Raw genomic sequence first — 20,149 nt, 5'->3', positions numbered from 1 at the left:
AGGTTTATGCACATGTATTAAAATGTGCTTAAGCAGATCCCAATTAGCATTTATATTTTCTGTTTAGTTTCTGTCTCTGATTTGGCTGAGAGTTACATTTGATGGTAGAAGTGGCCCTTTTAAAAACTATCTGTAACTTTATTCTTTTAACACATAATGAATGTAATCAAGCTGTCATTTCTTAATTTTTGTTATTTCTTAACTTAAATCGTTCATTTTTACTTCTGAACTCTTCAGCTTTGTATTAACAAAACCTACTTCAAAATTTTCCCCATTTTAGATGTAATGCTTTTTGATTTTTGAAACAGTAATTTACATTTTTAGAAATTATAAGAATGTGATACTAACATGATATTTCTGAAAACTATTTCATGAGTAACAATCCTACTCAACATAAAAAGATTTTTATGGACCCTGTTATTCCTGGGTGATTCTGGTGGCTTATAAGCAATAGCTGCTAATACTGATTTTACTGCCTGATTATTTCTTAAAACGTTTATCTGTTAATACTTGATGTTGTTTATTTCCAAGCAGCAAACAACTTCAGGAATGGAAGCTTTGAAATACCACTTGTCCTTTCTTAACGGCTTGTTGCCAGCAATTTTTGCATTCAAATCATGTGACATTTTCTACTTTTCTAAGTTTCAGTAAAACCTGTCGAATTCTATTTATGCTTTTAAATAAACAATTCTGATTGCTGTGATTTGTTTCAAATACTATTGACATTAATGTGAAGGCTGAGAAAAGGTAAATGCTTTAAAATGAGAGTTCTTGCTTGTTTTGTATAATCATGGGCTATCCGAAAGTATTTCCATCTGTAGCTGTTGCAGGAGGATTTGAACATGTCAGGCATATCAGACACTGATAGAATTCCTCTCTAGACCATGCAGAAAATAGGCTCATGTTTACAGCTTTTTGTTTGCTTGCTTTTTTAAGAGCTTACCTCAATGAGTGTCTGTGATATGTTACTGACATTTTTTACTTACTTTACTTATTTTTAATGATCATCATTTGCTTGTTGAGATTTATGTTGAGAGTTCTTTTTTCTGACCTTCTAGGTCCAGAAGGACTTGGTTTCACTGTGGTTACCAGAGACTCTTCAGTACATGGTCCTGGTCCGATTTTTGTGAAGAACATTTTACCAAAAGGTGCAGCAGTAAAAGATGGTCGTTTGCAGTCAGGAGACAGAATCCTGGAGGTTAGGAGAAACATCCATTGTGTTTGCATTGCTGAGTATTGATAGCTGGTTTGGGCATAAATGTTTTATTTCCTTATACTTACTACTAATGTATGGAATTAAAATTCTTGACCTTGGTTTAAAAAAAAAGTCTCATGGCTTTAGCACTGTTTGTCAACAAGTATTTTACACCCCGATTTGGAAGAAGGTGCTTTTCACAAGGGTCCATGGGATATTTGAACAAGGGGTATGTGATGACATGTTGGTTCTTAAAGCAGATAAATGTATCAGTTTAGAAACAAAACATGTCTTGCTTCTTCAGCCATGTCCAAAAATCTCTGATTAATATCAAAGTTGTTAAGTGCTCACTTTAAGCCACTTTTGCTCAAATCAATCTGTTAAAAATTTTCAGATATCTTATGACTTACAATCTCATTATCTAAGGGGTTATTTCTACTTACTAACCTCGAAAAGCTCTTAAGTTAAACAGTTTTAAAAATACTTGGGTTTTGTTTTTGTACTTTCATCTTCAAAGTGCTTTACAAACTAATTAAACCTCACAAACCCCCTACAAGGTGGGTAAGTACTACAGACCTGCTTTAACAGATGGTGGAAATGAGGGAAAAAAGGTTAAGTCATTTGTGCAGGGCGAGAGGGGGAGACGGTGTGGGAGCTGTTACTGGTTCTTTGTTGCTCTCGGTTTCTGAATGACACCCGTGTTAGGTGAGGGAAAAGTGACAGTCATACTCACAGATATGACATCCTCTGTTCTTTTTTGTCTGGTAGGTGAATGGACGGGACATCACTGGCAGGACCCAGGAAGAGCTTGTAGCCATGCTGAGGAGCACAAAGCAAGGGGAAACTGTCTGTCTGATTGTGGCTCGTCAGGAGGAGGCTTTTCTACCTCGAGAGCTGGTAAACTTGTTATTTTGTCCTGAAGAGTGATATTGAAACAATTCTGTGCCTTGAAACTAGTCCAAGAAATAGAAGTGAACTGTTGTTGGCTGAGAAAGCCAGCAAAGGGTAACCGTGTAAGACTTCTGTTTGAGAAGTACTTCTACTTGCGTTTGATTTTGATGGATATTTGGTTTTATCTGCTTTAGATGCAATTCACGCAATCTGATTTTTTCATCCCAAAAATGACATCATAAGCATAACTTACAGGGGAGTATTTAAAATGAACCTTGTAACTGTGAGGTCAAGTATGACTGAAAATGGATTACTGTCTTTCAGAAAAGCAACAAACTCTAAACCAGAAGTTCAAAGTGCATGTAATGAGTCCTGCAACTTATCAGTAACAAACCTAGTGAGGGTGGCTGCCCCCAGGAGATGCATCTCCGAAGCCATTTGCCAAACTGTGGGAGTGATGAGGAATAGAATTCCATTGCACTCCTCACAAATTTTGGAAGCAAGCTTTTCCTTGGCTGCCAGTCTTTGACTTAATAGGCTCTTGCATGTCTGATTTTGTTCTATCTCAGATTCTTAATTTTCACTTTTTTTTTAAACACTGGCATGAAACTTCTGGTTTTCTCTCACATACAGAGGAGGACTACATCAGTGTAAAATTGCTATCTGAAACAATCTCGTTTCCCCTCAAAGAACCTTGGCTCTTTGGTTCCCTCCTCCTTATCTTGAGTGATGGCTATACTTGACCTTTCATTAAAAAGTGCTCAGGATAAAGGAAGGACAGTGTTTCCTGCCTTTGTCTTGTTTAATCTCTTCTAAAGAACACAAACCTCCTTCATTCTTTTCTTAAGATGCTGCCTTCTTGCTTTTCCTTTTGCTTTAGACTGTTAGCAGGATCTTCTACAGAAATCTTGCACTACGTTTCCTCACAAAACATTGCTGATAGTTTTCCTCTTGTTTCCTTGTTACCAATTGGACCTTGCTGAGGTAAGGGTTGTCTGTTGCCTCTGGTAGGGTAAGAAGCTGGAGGGGAGTTGGGATTCTCTCATGTGAACCTTTCCTTTTGCACCACTGGTGCCCACTTTTTCCTGTAGTAGAGCAGTTGTGAAGTGTCCTAACAAAACTATTTTTGGTTTTGTTTTTCTTTTTTCTTGAGTAATCTTTAAGGAGGATAATGGCAGAATATTTTCAGCCCTGTAATGGGGCATTAGTGGTCAGTGATTCCCAAAGCACCAATGTCAGTCATTGTAGTGCTCTGTTTAGTAAACCTTGAGCTGTAAAGTCAATGTCTGTGTGGATTGGAGGGAAATTGCTGAGTCTGAAAGTACTATATTATTATTATATTTAGGATTTCTTTTCCTTCACCAACTCTTCTAAGTAAGAGCTTATTTTTTGAAAAGGATACCCATCAACAGTTTTTTCATGCAGGCATTTTCAGTTATGGAACACGTTACTTGGAAAATGTACTTTTAAAGAAAGTATGTATTCTTCTTTTCTCTCTCCCGTTGCCACAACATTATACATTATTCTTTATTGTCATAGTACAAATTCTCTTGGAAATCGCTGTAACAGTGTGTGGGTATAAAAGACTGGAAGAATCTAAAAGCTATTTTAAATTTTTACCTGCCACCAATTGCCTGCTGTTAAATTCTAGCCCCTACAGCAAGGATTAACTACCTTTCAAAAGGTGGCTTACTTATGACTGACATGATTGAAATCCAGAAAGTAGCCACATTTATCCTGCTGGCTTGACCTTCACTTAGATTGCTTTCTCTGTGAAAGAATGATGCACAAGTGATGGCCCTCACTGTAACCATGATGATGTGTGAATTCTAATACTGTTCTGTGTTTCTTGTTACCCCAATCAAGTACAATATAATACAAATGTGAGTTACTGAAATATGTTAGGTAATTTTATGGAACCAGCCCTTCTAAATTAAAAAGCCTTTCAGTGACATCTGTTTGGTAGCTCACGGCAAAAGTGTGAGTTACTATACCACTAAGCTACCAGATGTTGATACTAACATGATGCTTGTTAGAATTCATGAGAGGTCTGAGAATAGTCCCAGCAAAGATTAAAAAAAGTAAATTAAAATTGGTTTAGCTTTTTTGTTTGTTTTTAGCTTTAGCCATGATATTATATTGGACTAATCCTCTGCTACCTCAAAAGCTACAGTGCTGTTTTGATGAAAGAGGAGAAAAAAGCCAGCACTTCAAATGTTTGTTTTTGGAAGGAAAGGCAGTGGATAATCCAATATTTTTCAAGGACAGCTGTAACTGAATGCTGTGAATATGTAACATGCATGCAGATTTTACCTAAATACTTTGGGGTTTTGTTAATGCCTGGCAATAATAAGATAATTGCTTTATATCAGACTTGTTCTTGATTTGAGCTGTTCTCCAGGGATTGTAATCTGAGAGGCTGTTTTCTTTAGTTTGCCTGTTACCTGTTGAAGGGAAAAGGAGAAGGACAGCTAGTAAATGTGCCCACTCCCCACAGCTTCCTGTGGCAAAGATGCCTCTGGAATTTGGACCCGCTAGAGACCATGCTCAGAACTACCTTCGAGCATGTTCCTCTACTAAAAGTGGATTCCTCCGTCGATCTTCTGGGAAGAGTTTGATAGCTGCATGATCACAAAGCAAATAACGTAACAAAGTAACAGTGGGTGGCGTTTGGTCGCGTGGGTCTGTAATAATATAATTTGACTTTACCTCATAAAAAAGCTGTGGTTTGGAGAAAGTTTGGTCCCACAAGTATTTTTCTCTTCAGTATGTTAGATGGGAGCAGAGTTTGGGGGTTTTGTTAACTGTGATCTCTGCCGATGAATTGCTAGCAAGTCGAAAAATATTTTCAGAGTAGCAAACCTTCACCGCACCAGCCAGGAGAGGGATGTGATATGGGTGAGGATGAATCAGTCTTGCAAACAGATATTAAATTATAGGAAATTGGGGCTTTAGTTACACTAGCCCATGCAACATCTGAGGGTTGCACAGGTACATTGTTTGCACATAATGAGGGAAAAAGTAGAAAACCCAGTTTTTGTAGTGTTGTTACTGCTTTTAAAAAAGAGAAAAGGAGGATCTAATGAGATTTCTTTTTTTTTTTTAATTGAAGCAGATCAGTGAAGTAGAATTTGGACCAACCACAGGCTGTCCTCCTTATTATCCAGTTAGCCAAATGTTCCCAGTAATTCATGCCAGCTGTTGACAATGTAGCAGCTGAGTAAGGAGCTGATTCCAAAACTCAGGGGAAGACCTTGATTCACTTAATTACCAGTGTACAGAGTGGCCCGTGATTAGTGCATTCTTTAAGGTGCATTTGGGTTTTAAACTGTGTAACACTGTTTTCTAAAGGATGGTGAATATTACAGAGAGAAACTGGCTTAACTGAACAGGTTCGAATTTTCCAGCTCTTATCAAAGTAAATGGAATACATATCAGACTGTGGCGCTGGTTCTATCGTGTTTTGAAAATACAGTGTTTTGATCATGTGTATTTGTTGCATCTTGTTTTTTCTCCAGGAAAAATGTGTGATCTGAAGGTGCCATTTCTTTTAATAATGATACAAAGATCACTTACTCGCCCTTCTCTTTCTTTATCCCTGCATTGGTAAAACAAGCAAAGCTACTTGAATGAGAACAGCTCTGGTGTAACCCGTTCTGCGCCGTGACCCTATGCCATTCTTTATTCTTGTTATTTTTCATGAGCCTTCAGGATAGTGGATACGACACACATAAGCAGAGGACTGTGCCTGTTCTACAATTGCCAGAAATAGCACTGAAAATATTTCCGTGCATTTTTCTTTAAGTTCAAGCACATACATAGTGTAAGTTTTGCATATGCTTAATTTTTTGTTTTAAAGATAGCTTTGACTTACATTTTCAACTGTAATCACTATTTCTGTGGTTTCTTGGTGTATTCACCGATCCCTGAAGAATAGAGGAGGGAAGGGAACAAACCACTATTTTTATAACAAAAGCTAAAAGAACAACAATGTATGTAATGTAGCAGTTGATCTTTGAGTCTTTTTTTTCACATGTACTATACAGGATAGAAGGAGGAAGGATAAGAGACAAGTTCATTTAAGCATTTTTTCTGGTTACCATGTGAAATTTACACGTTTCAGTCTTCCCCTAGTTAATTCCTTCCACTACCATGAACTTCTATGCCTGAAGGAGAACTAATTGTTTGCCTGAAGTGTTTTCCTTTTTGTTTTTAATATTCAAAGCTTAATTTCTATTACTTCCTTTTAATTGTTTGTTGCCTTTTTGTGCAGGAAATAATAGGTGAAATTTCAGCCTAGACTTAACCATTTTTGCACCTGCTTTTGTAGGTCAAACCACTGATTCTAGTGCTCAATTAACCAGAAATGGTCAAATAATTTCCATCACAAAATAATTCCAATAAGTACCAATTCTCAGTTAACTCTATTGAAAGGGAGAAGAGTCTGATAGGGGGGAAAAAGTCAATATACATATGTTGGATTTTAATAACATACACAAGATTCAGTTCTTGAATTGTTCTTCATAATGAAGAGAAGGCTATTATGAATACACATGGCACCTTTGATCTTGAATAACTTTATGTAGATTTTTAAGTCCTGTTTCTTTCCAATAACTTTTGAAAGAAAGTATTTAATTTGGGGCCTGTAGATCGTCTTTATCTAGAATAGTTGAGAAATTAGTGTAGGTTGTGTCTACACAAATGTGTGTTTTCAGAGTGAAAACATTGTGTAGTGCAACCCATCAAAGGTTTTTCACTTTATGTATTTCAGGAGATGGTTACTGGTTCATTATAACTTAGAGTACTGGAAACTATGCACTGAGGTTTGTTAATTAGTTACTGTTGCTCATTATGGCAGTCAGTAAGAGATCGCTCTTTAGAAGGAATGTGACAGTCTTTCCTGTCACAGTGAACAGAAGGTGTGGCAAAAAGTATCCCTTTATTTATCCTGGCTTTTGGTCAAACTCCCTAATTTACCAAAGGGAATAAATTGCTTGAATAATTCATGTGTATTTAAAAAGTGGTTGGGTTTTTTTTATTTAAACCAGATCAAACGATTTTGCAACAGCAGAGTGAGCTCTCCTATGCTGTGAAGTGCCAGTACAGGTAATGTACTGTCTTAATGTAAAACGTATGCATGTGGTGTTCAAAGTAGACATAAAAGAATTATACACTGCTATTGCTTTCTTTACCATCCCTTTAAAACAGTAACCAATAAATTGAGTAAAGAGTTGGATTTGTACATCAGTGTTGTGACCTGTGTGCTTAGAGTATATTCTGAAAGTATACAGTAACAGCAATCCTAAATTCACCCTGAAAATACCATGCAGTCTTCCATCTTCATGACTGATAAGATTTTAGGATCTAAGTGGCAAGGTATATTAATTGCATAAGGCTCCAGCTCAGTAGGATGCTTAAGCACATGGCTAACCCCATACGTGGGATGAAAATGGGTGTTTTCACAGTGAGGCATACTTTGAGGATCAATCTAGTTAATTTTTCTCCCTCTGTTTCCTACAGTTATGTAACTTAAAAGGTTAAGTGAGACTGTGTTTTTAAAAGTTGAAGAGCAGTGCCACACCGATTTACGAAACTTTTGCAAGGACAAGCCATTTCCATGGGTAAAACTTGCTATGGGATCTCGAATAGGAATGTCAAGCAAACTGGAGAGTCTCCAATCTTTTGAAGTGTCCTGTGACATCAAATAGTAAACTGTGAAATGCAGAGTATCTAACGTGGATCTAGTTTTGTCATTTTCTGAAGCTACAATTCCAGAGAGTCTACATAATTCAAACCCCAACCATTCTATCTAATGTGACACAAATTTGTGGTGTACTGTGTTAATGTAAAAAATATCCAAGTACAGTATAATATATCCTCATGGATTTGCTATTGGCTTTTTTGTCTTAGCAGGATGTGCCATTAGTGACCATTTAGTTTTTATTGCAGTACGGAATACAGATGATTTTAAAGAAGCCGATATGAAAGCGTCTGTCAGAAATGCTAAAGATGAATACATGCAGCAATGACTTCAGTTATTTCCTAGATAGTGACAAGATTACAGCAGTGCGTTACCTTTGAGTATTATTTTCAAGAGCATTACTGTATATCTATTGCAAAATACAGTGTAGATTTTATAGCGAGTGAATGACTGAGCTGTCAGCAAAGTACTTCTTAATTGTGGCTGTGCTCTTGGAAAGAACACAGAGAATAGTGCAAATAAGGAGGTATCTTCTTTTCAGGCTTTTCTGCCAATAGTAGTTATGTGTGCCACAATTTAAATGCTGCTCTTTAACTTATACATGTTTTTGAAGAAAATAATTGCAAAAGCATGTAAATGTCTTATTTCCTTCATAAGCCTTTGAAAATAACCCTCCTGGGTCTCTTCTTTTTTGCTCTCAGCTCTGAATGGCACTCCAGGGAGTTGGCATCTCTTATCAGAAATAAGCAGCCAGGCAAGGGGCAGCCAGCATATTGAGAGACCATAATAGTGTGTTGGTCAAGGGCATCAGACAGGTACTGAAAGGTCTCATGTTGTGTTAAACAAATGCTATTTCCTTCCTGGCTTAAGTGAGAGCTAATTTTTTTTAAGCTTCTCTTTTGGCAAAAGAACAATAGGGATAAATAAGGCAACCTTTCCAGTGAGAGATACGCATTAGATTATCATAAATCCACAGATCAAAAGTGCCGTGGTCAGTGAGAACAGGCGTTGTAAGATTAAATAAAAGGACTAATTGAGAGTGGTGTCCCATGGTAGACAGAGGATTCACATAATGTTGAGTATATATAACCGTGGACTAAGTAGAAGGGGGAAACATACAGTGCACAGTATTTTTTTCAAAGGATACAATTCTCTTTGTACTGGTGACTGAGCAGTGTTGGTGTGATGTGGAAATAAGAGAAGGCTAGAAATATATTCTATCTGTTCCTTAAAATACTGAGAGTTTGTTGGTGAGACTTAACTATATACTGGTAAAATTTTAAGTTGTAAGAATCCTTCATTAAGTCATCAAAGACCTGAGGTATAGATGTGCTTCTAAAAATTGAAAAAAAATCATTGACAGAACATCAATTAATCAAATGTATCCTGAGATTTTTCGGTAAAGGTTTTCCGTCTGCATTGCTGAGTGTTATTTAATACATAGTATTAGGGCTTTCTGCTCTCAAGTCTAGCAAACTTGGCATTCTCTCGCCTTCATATGAACTCTTCTGAACTTTTCTGTCTGGTTTGTGGTGATTCAGTAAATGTCAGAATTGATTTTACTGAAGTTCTGTGCAGATATCTCAGTAGATTAAAACATTCCTGTCCTGATTTCCCATGTGAGGGTTGGTACCTGTTTGGTTGTTTGCTCAACTCTGTTTCACGGCTGAGTCTGGACAGCAAGTGGAAGGATTGACTCTTAGATGTCTTGTGACTGCTGCGTTCTGGTCCAGGAGAAACTGCCTAGAGAAAGGGCAAGATCATTGTCTTCCGCAAGCAGTTGAGGGTGCTGAATGGTGCAACGAGGAGGGAGCTTCGCAGCAGGAGCTGAGGCTGGCAGACTCCTATAAGTAGTAGGGAACAAACATCATCAAGCTGCAGAGGGGACTGCAGAGAGATGTGAATATCTAGAGGGGATTGTTCAGAGCTTCTTGCAGCTGAGGAAGCCATTGAAAGCTGACGGGCTAAGATTTAGCAAAGCCAAAGGAAGGACCTGCCCAACAAGGACAAAATGACCAGTGGAGATTGATTTTCTTTTTTATTTTTTTAATTTAACCTGTTTTGTTGTTAAGTATATTTTATTAATACTTCAGAGTTTAAAATTCCTTTTGCTGCCTACAGTGTACCCATCTTAAAGGAAAAGTACAGGCCAGACCATCTCAAAGCCCTAACAATCCTGAGGTCTCATCACTTGGCTAGCTGGACTTTGATTTATGTGAAGATTTCTCATTTATCATAGTATCATTGAGTTACTTACCTATGTCTGTAGCAGGGAATAGCTTCAGTGATGTACTGTCATTTAATTCCTGAAGTGCTGAGATGTCATACATTTGTCATGGAAAATATGCAATGTGATTGTTGACTGAGTAATTTATAACATTAAACCTGGTCTAGAAAGATATTTATGTTGCAGCTCATTTCATTCATTCTGTGTTTGAGTGAATTCAGGTTCTAGGATGCTCTTGAAGTAAAAGAAGTATTTCTAATAGAGTTCAAGGTTTAGTGCATTGGAGAGGACTTCCTTTACTTTATAATTCAGCTGATGGTGGTTGCTGTGTTGTAAAGTATTGATGTCTTGGGATAATGTTTTAGCAAAGTCAGGGAAATAGAGGCAGTGGGAATCCAGCTCTGTGAGTCACTAGCAGCATTAATATTCATACCTGCATATTCTAGGAACAGAGACCATCACTCATTAAATTAGTTGCCCAAATAAAGCAGTTAATTGATGAGCTGTTAACTGAAGGATGGCTGGAGCTCTTTTTGGTCATCAGTGAAAGGCATTCCTTGGGAACAGCACTGTCATCAGGATAATAGTTTGAAAGCATTTAGCGAGTATAGGATGAAATCAAGCTTCTAGATTCTGTTAATTCCTTTTTGTTTCTCTTCTGGTTTTCCTCCTTTAGGCTGCTTCCTATATCATAGAATCATAGAATGGTTAGGGTTGGAAGGGACCTCAAAGATCATCTAGTTCCAACTCCCCTGCCATGGGCAGGGAAACCCTCCACTACACCAGGTTGCCCAAAGCCTCATCCAACCTGGCCTTGAACACTGCCAGGGATGGGGCATCCACAACCTCTCTGGGCAACCTGTTCCACTGCCTCGCCACCCTCTCAGTGAAAAATTTCTTCCTTATATCCAATCTAAATCTCCCCTCTTTCAGTTTAAAGCCATTGCCCCTTGTCCTATCACTACACGCCCTTGTCAAAAGTCCCTCTCCAGCTTTCCTGTAGGCCCCCTTTAGGTACTGGAAAGCTGCAATAAGATCACCCCAGAGCCTTCTCTTCTGCAGGCTGAACAGCCCCAACTCTCTCAGCCTGTCTTCATAGCAGAGGTGCTCCAGCCCTCTGATCATCTTCGTGGCCCTCCTCTGGACCTGCTCCAGCAGCTCCATGTCCTTCTTGTGTTGGGGACTATTCGATACTTTCCCATTAAGAAAAGTTTTCAGTCTTGTATTTGCGGCAGTCTTGATGTTACAGGCTGAGTACTAGGCATTTGCTATCAGATGCCATGCTACAAATGGTGAATGAAAATTTAAAGGGAATAAAGACAGAATTTACTTGGTCTTATAATGAATTCATCATTGATTTGTAGATGTGCATCTCCTTTCCTTTTACCCATCCCTGTGAAATCATTGAAATGTCATTCACCCTCCCTCATGGGTAACAAATTTTTGATAGTGCTATTGAACAAAGTTCAGCATTATTTTTAAATCAACTTTTGCTGGATCTTAGCATGAGGCGAACATAAATAATGAAAAGGAGAGGTTTTTTTTTTTAGGATAATTGAACTATGTTGAACAGGGAACACTTGTGAAGAACTTTAAGGAAGATTAGAAAGTTCTGCAGTAATAGGTAAAAGCAGCTGGTTTTTAAACTTGCATTAAATTTACTAGGGTTCTTGTATGATGAAATTATCTGTTTCCCTGAGAATTGTAGCAAGGAAAATGGTAGTCAAATGTTACGGATCCCAAATTTTAGGCACTAAGGAAAGCAGAGGAAATGAAATACTGACAAAAATTTACTGTACTTGTCTGGTGTCCTGCTGAATACATCTTAATCTGTGATAGGTAACACGTCCAGGCAGGCAGACAGTGGTCTGGGAGGTTACTTAACAAGAGGTAATGCACAGCATAGTTATGTTAAAGGAAGTTGGGAAATATTACGGAGCATTGAACAACTCTTCCTTTTTTTTTTTATTACTCTGCCTTTAGCAACTTATTTGTATCAGAATCTAAAATTGGACTAAGTTGTACTGAAAAACTACATGTAATACCATTATCTTCATAAGTTTATAGGGGGAGAGTTCTAGTGGCCACTTCATCAGTCTTTTTCACTCATATGTCAAGAGCAAAGGCTTTCTTTGAGACTCACCGACATTTCCGTGCCTGCTATTTAAGTGAGATACTCCTGATGTCAAAAAGTGTCTGCAAAGAAAGGGGGAAAAACGCTACTGTAAAGTGTTTTGAAGACTATTATTATGTCCTCTTTTAGGCTTTTTTTTTTGTTGTTTTTTTTTTGCAAGGTTAAACAAGTTTGTTAGACTGCTGTCCTGGAATCCATCCAGCTTATTTCTTGAAGCCTAGAGCAGAGCACAGTGCTGCCATGGAGCCTGTGCCCATGCTGCAGAGAAGGGGATGGCATCCTGCCTCCTGCAGCCACCACGGCTCCCACCACTGCCAAGGCCTTGGGCAGAGCCGGGGGGCTGCAGCCTTGTCACCAGTGTCACGGGTGGGTGAGCAGCAAGAGCAATAGTACCGATGAGAGTGGTATTGATTAGAGCGCTTGACTCACATTCAGGCAGACTCATCTGCCTAGTTTGTTTTCATATATTGGATTGAGGGACGTGTATAGATCCTGTTGTCTTTGTTTTTTGCAAGTTTGTGTTAAAAAATACATTCATGTCCTTAGCCTGACATTAATGTGCATCTTGGAGCTTAAAGTGAAACAGGTGAGATGCTCCTGAGAAACAAGCTAACAAAAAAATACATAATTTTTTCTTGACAGAAATACTGCATTGCCTTTTCCTTGAAAGTTTTTTCTTTTTTTTTTTTTTTGTGGAATAATAGCCTTTGCACCAGGGCTTACCTTCAGCCATTCCCATTAAAAATTGATCTGAATGTGACCAAATTCAGTTTTATATGAAGTCCAAGTTCATATTGAGGTAACGTTAAACAGCAATTTGTGACTGCTCTGGTGAAGATAGGCATGGGCACTGGGAGCTTTTATGTCTTGTGACAATAAACCCCCTCACTGCTTTCCTCGTGGTATTGAGAAAGACAAAACCACAGTATTGACATACAGATGTCATGGATTAAAGTGGAAGAATAGCATCAGCACACAGGAACCTGCTTGCCTAGGAGACTAGGAAAGTAATACAAAATAGACTGTCCTGAAGGGCTGCAGGAGACATCACATCTGGGACCTTGAGAAAAATTTATTCTGTCTGAATCTGGACAGGATGTGCCATTTGAGTAGAGTTCTGATCTCAGAGTTCTGAATTGACTGATGAGAATATGTGCATTTTGAAAAAGAAAAGAAAATTTGGGCAGAAAATCTTTCCTTTAAAACCTTGAGAAAGTTAAAAGCAAAATGCTTCTGTTAGAAGGCCAGTGACAGTGGGTTTTTTTCTTACATGAAATCTTCTGAAGGAAGGCAGGAGTGTTTACAAATTATTATTCTGTATTGTTCACAGTAGTAAGTATGAATTTTTAGGTTTTGGAGGATGTCATTCAGGATGTCTATATCCACAGCTAAGATGTAAAAGTGGCACATTTGTAGCTGAGAAATGTCTGCTTCTGGTGGACAAAGACAGAAGCACAAATGAGTAACACAGGTACTGGAGATGAGTGCTGGCATCAAGACAATTGTCTGCGTTGGTGCTATGTCATTTTTATATTTGGCAGTTAGGCAAATTATGTTGACTTAATAGCACGTAGTTACATTCCAGGAAGAATTTGAGCGTGGTGCATGTTGAGATAGAGGTTTATAGTGCTAGCTCTCTGGCTCTCGTGATTCCACTCTGGCCTGTAGCTGCCTCTCATCAGTGAAAGGGCATCTGAAAGAAGTGGAAGTATGCTTAGCGGTTACTATTTCTCATTTTTTGTTGCTTCAGGATATTAATTTCTGCTCTTAGTTTCGTGAGCGTACTTCTTTTTGATCAGACAGTGTAACAGATTAATACGCAGGACTACTCTGGCTGCTGAGAACACATCTGTACTGCTGGCACCTTTGCTGACAATTGCACTGATACTGTATGTACTGCAGCCTGGCCTTGGAAATGATCCTTCCTTCTTACAGAAAACGAGGATTGGCCCAGCAACTACACTCCTCCTTGCATGTGGCCTCTACTTGATAATTTAACAGAAGAGTTTGACACCCTTGAAAGCAGCCCCCAGTAATCTTTCTCAGCTTGTACTTGTGTGTGTATTTCCTTTTCATAATTTTTTCCTATTATTTTTTTAACACTACTGTTACAAAGAATAGAAAATGTCCATATAAAATGAAACAAACTAATTAGTTGTCTTAGAGTTATATGGAGGAGTGGAATAACATCGGGTGTGATGCATAAGATCTTTCCCACTAATAGCTTCCTTGAACGCTTTACTCCATTTTAGGTCTCCTTGTCCTAGTGTTATTTCTGTGGAGTGCCATTATGAATATTTCAGGCTGGAATTTGATTTTGTTTAATTTCATTATTCTAACCTGCTTAAAAAAAAATCAAAACAAACCAACCCCCCCTAAACAACATTCAACCCTACAAAACTGCAGTTATATACTTACAGTATATAGTAAAAGAAAGTTATTTCTGATCTTCCTTAGCTATGGATACTTTCTTGACTTGGCAGTCTTGTATACAGCAATGTAATCCAGGAAAAATCTTGAGATCAACCTATACCAGAAGGAAAAAACCTCAAACCTCTATGGAGTAAAAGTATCTACAAAGGGAGTTAGCGTGGAATAAGTTACTGCGTTTTCAATTCTCACCCTTGCATTTGTTACACCATCTTCTCTCTGTAGACAGGTTTAAGGGGAGGATAATTTTTTAAGGATGAAACTCAATTTTCAGAGGGGAATGGGATTTAACAGTACAACTATCATTACAGTTTGTGAGCTGCATGTAAAGATGTTGAGAGTTTTATGGCTTACGTTTTTAATGCAGCTGTGTTTTAAATAAATGTCTTTTTATATTCTGCTGCAACATCAGTTTTATATCATGTGGAACTAAGATACTTTACCTTCTATTTAGGCATATTCCTAGGTATCATTAGGAATAATATTTGAAGCCATATCAGGTGACAAAATGTCAGCTAAATGCATTGTTGGTTATAAGGCTGCTTCTTCAAGCTGCTTTCTGGAAAAGATGACTCTTTCTTGCCATATGAGCCTATGGGTGCGACTAGTTTATGCATTGTCTCTGCGCCCTTTTCACCCATATTTTCATCCTTGTTTTCCCCAACAGAAGGGTGAGCCAAACTGCAGTGTTCTTTCTCCAGAAACCACGGAGCAGCTGACCTTTGAGATTCCTCTGAATGATTCTGGCTCTGCTGGACTTGGTGTGAGCTTAAAAGGCAATAAATCTCGGGAGACTGGAGCTGATCTTGGGATTTTCATCAAATCTGTTATTCACGGAGGTGCTGCTTTTAAGGTATGGAAGAAATACATGTGACAATGACTGCATTAGAATTCTGGCATTTCCGTGTTGAGTACTGAATCTCACTTGATAAATGTTCTAGGAACTAATACTTTTTTGTCACTCATTACTTTAGTCGAACTGCAAATCTGCTGATGTTTTGTCCCAAGATGCTGGTGTCGTGTAATGTAGCATTTGCCACAAAGAAAGTGAATTGGTGGAAACCTTGGGGGCCATTGGGATGCTGCAGGAAATGGGGAAGTGGGAGAAGGCTAAGAGTGTGTGGGTACAAGGGGAGGCTGCCTCCCAGCTTGCCCACAGTCCACAGAAGTGCATGGGAACGTTTGCATGCTGCTAGACTCAGTAACAGAGAAGTTAAATGTCTACGTTTATTGTCTTATCTGCACTGCTTTTGGTCCTCCCAAAGTGATACAGGCAGACCCATAAAAAAACAAGCAAAAGACAAACTTCTTCCTAAAAATTAGAAATAGGCAATTCTGTGAAGTTAAGGATTATGTGTTTAATTTATGCTGTAAATAAAAAGCTAGCTCATCCTGTTCTTTCTTTTTTTTATTCAAAATATTTTTTTAGCATTGTAGTAAAAATGTGATTTGGCTGAGCCTGGCATCAGTTGTGCAGAAGTTATCAGTTGTTCCTGAGGTAGATTGAACTGGTAATATATGATTGGTAAATGATAGTATTATGAATTGTTCTGCTCCCTCTAAGGACTATACGATGACTGTTGTACGTTTTTATGATTAAAAAGTTTATTTGAATTATTTCCTAATCTTTAGGAAATCTGTTGACTGCAGGTTTTTTCCAAATAAAATCAGAAAAAGGTAACTTCCTTGAAATTAGAAACGAAAGTCTTAATCTTTCAGTGCTAGTATGTTTAACTGTTGTGGATCCATAATGTAATTTTTTTCTCTTGTGTTATCTCAGCAATTCCTCATGGTTCTCTTTTCTGTAAAAATACCTTTTAATTCAGTGTATGTAAATTCCTCTACTGATATCAGCCTGCTGAGTAAGACAATTCACAGCCTTAAAACTTTCATGATTATCTATTTACAGCAGCTGGTAAATAGCAATAATCAAGGATTTAGCTCTGATATGAATGTCTAATACTTCCCTGCTTCTATTATTTACCTATCCTAGTCCCACAGTTATTTCAAAGCTTGGATCTTCTCAAGTATAACTGAGCCTGGTACATGCAGTTCAGCACAGTCTGTGGTTAACTCAGGGCTAAATGACAGTTGAGCAAGCTCATGTACTTGGTGTATATCAGAAATGAGTTAAGGCACGATTGGCCAAATTAGAACTGGATAAACTCAATTTATGTGCATGTCTGCTAGAGAGTGCGACTCATTTTACTGTGAAAATGAGGCCGCCTTCCTTGCTTTCCCTGCTCTGTGTTCTCTGAGTAATTGTCCACACCAGTGGCAGTGACAGTGTGTATTGCCATGAAAAAACTCCATTGTTTTGAATCACAAAGCTTGTGGAGCCCTATTGCAGCAGCGTTAGCAGGGTGGTTACCTGACTTGTCACGTCATAGACACATAAGACAACCCTTGCTAGCTCTGTATGTTTACCACTCTCAGTTACTCTCTCCAGAGCAGTTAATTTTGGCTTGAGATGTCTGCAGACTAATAAAACAGGACTGTGCGCACACCTAAGTAAACAGGCAACTGGCACCATTAGTCACCATAACTGGAAGATTATTTTGTCTTGTGATAACCTGTGGTCCTGTAACTTGTTCTATATTCTTCCTTCTTATAAGCCTTTCACAAATTGGAACTGTGTAGTAATAGATCTGAGTGTAGGCTCTAGAGCAAGTGAGATAGTAGCTGAGGCTCTAGCTTCAGCCACAGCTGGGCAGTGAATCCTTCCTATGTGTTCTATACAAGTACTCACAGAATGCAGTTATTTTGGCAATGTCTTAAGAACCACAGTTTACTGTTGCATATGCATGGAGAACAGCTGTCTTTCTCCTGTCTAATGACCTTTATATAGAACAAAACATAATCAGTGGGTATTAACAATTAATAAAATTTCTTATATGAAGTTAAAAAGTGTGCATATATTTGTGCATAAATATTTAAACATGTCCATATTGTCCTTATTTTAAATGCCTTATTGTAGTGAGTTTTTAAATAAAAAGCCTTTCATTCCAGCTGGTAGTTGTCCAGAGCATTTTCTCATGTTATTCATTGTAACTGTCTGAAACAGAGTATTATGGATTTAGACATGTGCATTTGCTTTTCAGTGTACAAAGTTTTCTTGGGAAACTATCACAGGAGGAAATCATAATGCTCACTGACATGAGAATTCTCTCACTATTTCTCACTTCTGCCTTTAGAGTTTGAAATTTGTTCGGATTTTGTGATACCATGCTAATATAAGAGGGAGCTTTATCCCTTGTCTATACAGTCACCCCGTGTCTTCAAAAGAAGACATGTAATACATTGAACTTCAGCATGTTTGCTTCACTGCTGAAGTAAATGCTCAGTCCTAAAGCTGTGTAAAGATTTTGATATATTAAATTTCTTTCACCGGTGTGTTTTTTAGAATTAAGAGTATGTATGAGATGCAGACAATTTTGGTTGGTTACTGTTATCCAGTAGTGATCTGAACCATTAATTTTTAGTGTTTTTCGAAATGTTAACACATTAATGTAGCTCTGTGTTAGTGACATTGCAAAGTACAGTAAGGGAGTTGTAAAAAAAGGAAAATAGGAGTCTTTCATTCTATGCTTAATGATTTTTTTTTTCGTCCTAGCTAAAAATTTAGAAAATATTAATGCATCTTGCATCATACATGCTACAGTAAGACCTGGTGCCTATTTACTGATCTTGCTACAAAATAAAATGAAGTAAAAATACCTTAATATTCTTAGTTGTTATTCTAACACTATATCCTGCAGGAATAAAACCAGTTGGTTTTGCTGATTGAACCATTATGTCCCTTCTTAACCTCCTTTTGTAATTTTTGAAGTGTCTATTTTTTATCATTCCTAAGATAAAGAGGTTACTAGAATATTGATATTTGTAATTATACAGAGCCTTTCATGTGAAGAAAACTAACATTTGACTGAGTTTAAATGCATCATCTTTCCCCGTAACTTCAGGGATTTCAGCCTTGTTTATCTCGAGACATTTTGGCTTTTCAGTTGTGATGCCTTCCTCATGATCAGGTACTTGCTGTCTGCTACACCTGAAATGCAGCAGAGCCATTATTAGAAATGATAGAATGTTTTTCTGTGTCTGCATTTGTTCAAACCAAACACAGTGTAGCTTGATCCTCCTTGGGGCTTCTGAGTGCTGTCGCAGTAAACATTGCTAGTTGTGTGCAGTGGATGGGGAAATGGGATGATTCCAATAAATGCCATCAAGAAATTCTTTTTGAGTGAAATGCCGTTGATGTGATAAGGGAAATAACTAGATGTGCTCTGATTAAAAACATAAGTCCATGAAGAACATGGCATTATCTCTCCCTGCTCTGCTGTAAAAAGCATGAGAGTCTTGCGACTGACTGAATACGGTAGCCATGTGGTGGTGGGTTCAACCCCTTGCTATGAGTCTCCATAAAAAAACCCAACAGTTTCTGAGTAAGCAGGGGAACAGTAACTTCACCCTGTATCAGAATAGCTCAATTGCAATTTCAGATACGGCATTTGAAAACTCTTTTGCTGAAATGCCAAATGTTGTTTTTCTACTTGGAAGCCACAAAGAAACCTACCTTTCAGAGATGAAAGAAAAAAACGTGTTAAAATAACATTTACCTTGTTTTGAGCCAAGCAGATTGTCTTGCAGTTCAAGCTTTTAAACCAGGCCATAACACCAGTGATGTGAAAATCTGTGTTTGGAAACTGTTTAGACATAGGGATTGGGGTTTTTTTCAGTCTTTAAAATAACAAAGGTTTTTCTGTGGAATAACTTCTACCTGAGCATGTGTGAAAACAGTGTTCAGCTGTCTTCCAGCTTACCCTGTACAGGTGCCTTAGCAAGTGTAGCTGATCAGCATTTATAAAGCACGCACACTTTTTATCTCCGATCATAGTTAAAGTGTTGAATTCAAGTTGAATTTTGCATTTAAGTGGAGCACGTAACAGAGTGAGAAGAAGGGAGAGGCATCAAAAGAAGTTCTTTAAGAACTGACATTATTAAAATAGAAATAAATACAAAGTCTCATACAAAAGTATTACAAGGCAAATTAAAAATCCAGCCAATTCAGAGCTTTCTGAGGCTGCAGTGATTAATTTAAAAATATATGTAGTTTTCAAGATAGTTGCATAGTCAACAGATGTAGTCATGAAAGATACATTTGACATTGTATTTGTATATACTTCAGTAAGAAGCTCTAAGGGATATTTATACATGGGTGTTTATCCACAGAAAGGAATAAAAGTAATCCAAGAACCTGTGGGACCATAGGAGGAGGACATGAGGACCTGTAAAATTTTCGAAGTCTCACAGAAACTCACAAAACTTTTTTTTCCCTCAGACTTCTGTTGCTGTGAATGGCTCCATTCATTTCAGGAAATTTTGATGGAACACAAAGGAATTGCAACATGTGCAAATAATAAAACTCCCTGTTCAACAGTGTTAACTCTTCTCTCCCTAAACTTTAGTGTGTGTGATGGCATCATTTTGTATGTAGAGAAAGGGTGGGGTTAACCTGTTGACTTTGGCTGTGTGTATATTTATGTTGGCATGAAATATTCAGCATCGAGGCGG

The 20,149-nt window shown here is 37.9% G+C and overlaps 1 protein-coding gene across 6 annotated transcripts in view; it reads left to right on the top strand.

Annotated features, from left to right (window-relative positions):
- Positions 1–20,149, top strand: part of PARD3B (par-3 family cell polarity regulator beta) — a 440,643-nt gene that overhangs the window by 218,228 nt on the left and 202,266 nt on the right. For 5 of the 6 annotated variants that reach the window (XM_086615492.1, XM_086615490.1, XM_086615494.1 and 2 more), the window contains exons 9-11: positions 1,059–1,198; positions 1,964–2,092; positions 15,246–15,431. In XM_086615492.1, coding sequence (XP_086471618.1) covers positions 1,059–1,198; positions 1,964–2,092; positions 15,246–15,431 — 455 coding nt within the window. The remainder of the gene's footprint in view (positions 1–1,058; positions 1,199–1,963; positions 2,093–15,245; positions 15,432–20,149) is intronic. The other variant, XM_086615493.1, reaches the window with a different exon arrangement.

This window comes from Tauraco erythrolophus, chromosome 8 (assembly GCF_009769465.1).
Source record: "Tauraco erythrolophus isolate bTauEry1 chromosome 8, bTauEry1.pri, whole genome shotgun sequence".
NCBI lineage: Eukaryota > Metazoa > Chordata > Aves > Musophagiformes > Musophagidae > Tauraco > Tauraco erythrolophus.
Note: the sequence above shows the minus strand (reverse complement) of the source record. Positions and strands in the feature narration are given on the sequence as shown.